This window comes from Otolemur garnettii, unplaced genomic scaffold, assembly GCF_000181295.1.
Source record: "Otolemur garnettii isolate 467f Iridium unplaced genomic scaffold, OtoGar3 scaffold00018, whole genome shotgun sequence".
NCBI classification, from domain to species: domain Eukaryota; kingdom Metazoa; phylum Chordata; class Mammalia; order Primates; family Galagidae; genus Otolemur; species Otolemur garnettii.
The window spans coordinates 6,732,142-6,738,720 of NW_003852413.1; the positions used below are offsets into that span (position 1 = coordinate 6,732,142).

The 6,579-nt window shown below is 43.4% G+C and overlaps 1 protein-coding gene across 1 annotated transcript in view; it reads left to right on the forward strand.

Moving 5' to 3' along the window:
• The window catches only part of SUMO2 (small ubiquitin-like modifier 2), a 25,718-nt gene that overhangs the window by 14,462 nt on the left and 4,677 nt on the right, over positions 1-6,579 (forward strand). Inside the window, exon 3 of the mRNA XM_003786138.2 lies at positions 1,394-1,465. Within this exon, the coding sequence (XP_003786186.1) occupies positions 1,394-1,465 (72 nt within the window). The remainder of the gene's footprint in view (positions 1-1,393; positions 1,466-6,579) is intronic.

The following is a 6,579-nucleotide window of genomic DNA, read 5'->3' on the forward strand; positions in this document are numbered from 1 at the left end:
TTTTTTTTTTTTTTTTTTTTTTCAGACAAGATTCTCAAGCTATTGCCCTGGGTAGAGTGACATAGCATCACAGCTCACAGCAACCTCAAACTCTTGGGCTTAAGCGATCCTCTTTCCTCAGCCTCCCAAGTAGCTGGGACTACAGGCTCCCACTTTAATACCTGGCTATTTTTTGTTGTTGTTGTTTGGCGGGCCCAAGCTGGATTTGAATCCGCCAGCTCTGGTGTATGTGACTGGCGCCCTAGCTGCTTGAGCTACAGACGCCAAACCCTCTAATACAATTTTTAAATTTCCTTATTAAAACTTCTTAGTAGTTTTTTATTTTAAAAAGTGTGGTTATGGGCCAGGTGTAGTGGCTTATGCCAGTAATTCTAGCACTCTAGGAGGCTGAGGCGGGTGGATTGCTTGAGCTTAGGAATTGAAGACCAGCCTAAGCAAAACTGAGACTCATCTCTACTAAAAAGTAGAAAAACTGAGGCCAGAGGATTTCTTGAGCCCAAAAGTTGGAGGTTCCTGTGTGGAGCTATGTGACACCATGGCACCCTTAATAAGGGTTAATAAGGGTGACAGTTTGAGACTTTGTCTCAAAAAAAAGGAAACAAAACTGTGGTTATGGCTAGGCATGGTGGCTAATGCCTGTAATCCTCTAGGAGGCTGAGAGGCAGAGTGAGACCTCTCAGAGGTGCAGGAATTCCTCACAGTGAAGGAATTACAGGCGGGGGCCACCATGCTTGACTTAGCTTTCTTCATGATGATGTGTTTCCTTCATTGTAGAGCCCTTCAATGTGTGTCTATTACTTTAAGTTTCTTTTCAGTGTCTTTCTAATGCATTTTAATGCAATATTAGTCTTAGGCTATATGACATGTACTAGCTATGGCCTCAAAAGGTAATAAAGCTTTTTTAAAAGAATGATATAGGCGGGGCACAGTGGCTCACACCTGTAATCCTAGCGCTCTGGGAGGCTGAAGTGGATTGATTGCCTGAGCTCATGGGTTCGAGACCAGCCTGACCCAGAGCAAGACTCCGTCTCTAAAAATAGCTGGGCTTTGTGGCAGGCGCCTGTATTCCCAGCTACTCAGGAGGCTAAGGCAAGAGAATCACTTGAGCCCAAGAGTTTGAGGTTGCTGTGAGCTATGATGCCATGATACTCTACTGAGGATGACAAGTGAAACTCTGTCTCAGAAAACAAACAAACAAACTCTAGACTGTACTTACTAGATATAGTTTGAAGGAAGTGAAAGTCACCCTGAATCTTCTTATCCACATGGAAATGTTAACATTGATAATTATTTATTAGGTATCTTTTAATATGTTTGTAGCTAAATATGTATATAATTTAAGTGGAGTGCTTGCTGGTTTTTTTACATGCTGCTTTTTGTTTTTTGTGTTTAGGGTTTGTCAATGAGGCAGATCAGATTCCGATTTGATGGGCAGCCAATCAATGAAACAGACACGCCTGCACAGGTAATCTCTGCTAATTTGAAAAATTACTATGTTTTGTAAGTTTTTTAATAGCTTTGTTTGTAAATTTGTGTACTTTAGACATTGGAATATAGTTCTTGAAATACGACCAGAAAGAAACAGAAGGAAAAAGTAAGGAATAGATTTAGGAAATGCCAGTGGTTTTTAAATATCTGGTTATCACTCAGTAGAGGAAATAGATCATTTTGTTCTTTTAATAAAACTCATCCTTTCCTATTACCAGTTATTATTTGGGGAAAACAGTGAAAACTATTTCTGGCCGGGCCGATGGCTCACTCCTGTAATCCTAGCACTCTGGGAGGCCAAGGTGAGTAGGTTGCCTGAGGTCTCAGGTTCAAGACCAGTCTGAGCAAGAGTGAGACCCAGTCTCTAAAATTAGCCAGGTATTGTGGCAGGAGCCTATAGTCCTAGCTACTTAGGAGGCTGAGGCAAGAGAATCACTTGAGCCCAAGAGTTTGAGTTTGCTATGAGCTATGACATCATAGCTTCCAAGGGTGACAAAGAGAGACTCTGTCTCAAAAATAAAAGGTCAGTGCCCATAGCTCAGTGAGTAGGGTGCTAGCCACATACACCAAGGCTGGCAAATTTGAACCAAGCCTAGGCCAGCTAAAACAACAATGACAACTGCAACAACACCAACAAAAATAGTTGGCCGTCATGTTGGGCACCTGTGGTTTCAGATACTTGGGGAGGCTGAAGTAAGAGAATCACTTTAGTCCAAGAGTTTGAGGTTGTTGCAAGCTATGACACCGTGGCACTCTACTGAGGGTGACATAGTGAGACTCTATTTCAAAAAACCCCTCGTATTTCTTTAGAAAGTGTTGGGGATTGGGAAACCTGTGGCCTTCTGATTTTTTTTTTTTTTTCACCAGATTAATGTGAGTATACAGGTGATTAGGTTGCATTGTTTGCATTTGTTAGGTAAAGTCCAGGTTGTAATTGTGCCCCTCCTCCAGGAGGTGTGCAGTATACCCTAACATTGTACCTGTTAGGTAAGAGCACACCAAACTCCCTGCCCCTACTTGAGTTTGTGTTCTTTGTGTAGGCGCGTGGTTGTTTCTCTACCTATTTCCTACTAGTATCTATACGTGGTGTGCTTGCTTTTCCATTCTTGTTGATACTTTACTAAGGGGAATGTTCTCCAGCTTTATCCAGGTTAATACCAAAGTTAATGTCTCCACCCTTTTTATAGCTGAATAGTATTCCACAGTATACCTAGCTTTCTTGATTTCTTTTCTTTTCTTTTCTTTTTTTTGAGACAGAGCCTCAAGCTGTCCCCCTGGGTAAATGCTGTGGCATCACAGCTCAAAGCAACCTCCAACTCCTGGGTTCAAGGGAGTCTCTTGCCTCAGCCTTCCACGTAGCTGGGACCACAGGCGCCCACCACAACGCCCGGCTATTTTTTGGTTGCAGCCAGCAATCGTGGTTGGGCGGGCCCGGGCTGGATTCGAACCTGCCACTTTAGGTGTATGTGGCTGGTGCCTTAGCCACTTGAGCCACAGGTGCTGAGCCGATTTCAAGATTATTCATTTTTAAATACCATAGGAGCCAAGAAAAGCATTATCTTTCTCTGTTGCACCCATTATAGTAAAAGGATTTTTTCTGTAAAATTTGGATTCAGTTAAGAGGTTGCTTTTAACCTAGAAGGGCAGAGGTTCCCTACTCCTTTTCTGTCATCTTGTGATAGATGAAATATTTGTTAAATAGGAGAATTGTGATAAATTAGAACTAATCACTTAGAACTGATGGCTTTAACTGCAAGTCTCTTGATAGCTAAGCTTACAGGGAGAGTTTCTGATAATAAGTGACTTTCCAGACCCAAAAGGTGAGGCTGTCTGATCCCTTTATTTATATATCACTTCCTTTTGTTCTGTTTCTTTTTAAGGGATCAGCTTAATTGTCTCCTGGTTGTTTCTGTTTATACATTTAAACTTCCATTAAGACTTCTAGTCTTGTGGCTCAAGCGGCTAAGGCGCCAGCCACGTACACCTGAGCTGGCGGGTTTGAATCTAGCCCAGGCCTGCCAAACAACAGTGACGGCTGCAACCAAAAAATAGCCAGGCGTTGTGGCAGGCACCTGTAGTCCTAGCTAGTTGGGAGACTGAGGCAGGAGAACTGCTTGAGCCCAGGAGTTGGAGGTTGCTGTGATGCCACAGCACTCTACCCAAGGCGACAGCTTGAGGCTCTGTCTCAAAAAATAAAAAGACTTCTAGTCTTGTAAAACATAAGCAGAATTTTAAACTGGATCATTGTAACATGAATTTCTATTTTATCACTCAAGTTAAAACTAGAAAGTGATAAATGAGTAAAATAGCATATCCAGATTTTAATTTTCTTTTTCATTTTTTAATTATATTTATTTTAGAGACAGAGTCTCACTTTGTCGCCCTTGGTAGAGTGCCATGGCTTCACAGCTTATAGCAATTTCCAGCTTGGGCTTAGGCGATTCTCCTGCCTCAGCCTCCTGAATAGCTGGGACTATAGGCGCCCACCATAACGCCAGGCTATTTTTTTGTCACAGTTTGGCCGGGGCTGGGTTCAAACCAGCCACCCTTGGTATATGGGGCCAGTGCCCTACTCACTGAGCCACAGGCGCTGTTCTATTTATTTATTTTTTGAGATATAGTCTATGTCGCCCTCAGCGGAGTGCTATGATATCATAGCTGACAGCAGCCTCAAACCCTTGGGCTTAATTGATTCTCTTGCCTCAGCCTCCCCAGTAGCCAGGACTATAGGTGCCTGCCACAAAGCCCGGCTATTTTTTGTTGTTATTGTTGGAGTTGTCATTGTTGCCAGCAGCCCCAGGCTGGGCTCACACACACCACCTATGGTGTATATGGCCACCCAGCGCCCTACTCACTTGAACTATACAGGCACTGAGCCAGATTGTAATTTTCTTGATAATGTTCAAAAATTTGAGATGCCTTAGTTATTCCTAAGGGGAGACTATTTTGAAGAAACTTTCACTGGCGACAGTCTCTAAGAAGCAATTATTGTATGCAGCCACAAGGAGGAGCTAAGTTCCTTTTCTCCTTTCTTTTCTTTTTTTTTTAATCTCCTTTATTTTCAAAGGCATCTAAAGTTTCATTATAAAACTTCATGTTCCAAAAATAGTTTCAGTAGATAGGCTGGTACGTCTGTTATGATTAAAATAAATACTGAATGGGCAGTGCCTGTGGCTCAGTGAGTAGAGCGGCGCCGGCCCCATATACCGATGGTGGTGGGTTCGAACCCAGCCCCGACCAAACTACAACAAAAAAATAGCCAGGCGTTGTGGCGGGTGCCTGTAGTCCCAGCTACTCGGAAGGCTGAGGCAAAAGAATCGTCTAAGCCCAAGTGGTTGCTGTGAGCTGTGACACCATGGCACTCTACCAAGGACAACGAAGTCAGACTTTGTCTCTTAAAAAAAAAGTAAATACTACATTTAAAAGAATCTATTGTAGGCTCGGCACATGTAGCTCAATGACTAGAATGCCAGCCACATACACCGAGGCTGGTGGGTTTGAGCCTGGCCTGTGCCTGCTAAACAACAATTACAACTAACAAAAGAATAACCAGACATTGTGGCAGGCACCTGTAATTCCAGCTACTCAGGAGGCTGAGACAAGAGATTAGCTTGACCCCAAGGGCAAGGTTTCTGTGAGCTATGACGCCACTGCACTTTACTGAGAGCGTCATAATGAGACACTATCTCAAAAAAAAAAAAAAAAATCTATCGTGCTAAACTCTCAGATAATAACATTTTCTGGCTTGGTGCCTGTGGCTCAAGCGGCTAAGGCTCCAGCCACATACACCTGAGTTGGCGGGTTTGAATCCAGCCCTGGCCTGCCAAACAACAATAATGGCTGCAACCAAAAACTAGCCGGGTATTGTGGTGGAAAAGAAAAAAAACACCCAAAACATTTCTGTCAGCTCAGCGCCCATAGTACAGTGGGTATGGCACCAGCCACATAGACTGAGGCTGGTGGGTTTGAACCTAACCTGGGCCAGCTAAACAACTGCAACAAAAACCGGGTATCATGGTGGGTCCGTGTAGTCGCAGCTACTTGGGAGGTTGAAGCAAAAGAATCTCTTCAGCCTGAGAGTTTGAGGTTGCTGTGAGCTATGATGCCTCCGTATCCTACCAAGGGTGACAAAGTTAGACTGTGCCCGTGAGAATTATAAAACCTTCAGATTAGCTGGACTCTGTGGCTCACGCCTATAATCCTAGCATTCTGGTAGGCTGCTGTGGGTGGATTACTTGAACTGAGGAGTTGAAGACCAGCCTGAGCAAGACCCCATCTCTACTAAAAATAGAAAAATGGAGCAAGTGAATCTGTTTGTTTTTGTTTTTGTTTTTTGAGATAGTCTCAAAGCTGTCCCCCTGGGTAGAGTGATGTGGCATCATAGTTCACAGCAACCTCAAACTGTTGGGCTCAAGCAGTTCTCTCGCCTCACCCTCCCTAGTAGCTGAGACTACAGACACCCACCACAATGCCCAGCTGTTTTTTTGTTATTGTTGGCCTTGTTGTTCAGCAGGCCTGGGCCAGGTTTGAACCTACCAGCCCTGGTGCATGTGGGCAGCACTCTAACTTTTGAGCTATGGGTTCAGAGCCGGCAAGAGTATCTCTTGAGCCCAAGAACTTGAGGTTGCCATGAGCTATAATGCCACAGCATGCTAGTCAGGGCACTAGACTGAGATTCTATGTCAAAAAAAAAAAAAATAAAAAATTATCTTTGCTGTTTTATCATCCTTTTTTTTTTTTTAAAGACAGTCTTGTTCTTTTGCCTGGGCTAGAGTGCTATGGCTCCAGCCTAGCTTACAGCAACCTCAAACTCTTGGGCTCAAGCAGTCAGTCCTCCTGCCTTGATCTCCCAAGTAGCTGAGACATAGGCATATGCCAACTTGCCTGGCTAATTTTTGTTTTTAGTGGAGACAGGTTCTTGCTTTGCTCAGCTTGGTCTTAAACTCTTGAGCTCAGGTGATCCTCCTGCCTTGGCCTCCAAGACTGCTAAGATTATAGGGAGAAAATTTTATTTTTTTAGAGAGAATTGTATTTATTTATTTATTTTTAGAGCGAAATTTTTTTTTTTTTCCCGAGACAGAGCCTCAAGCT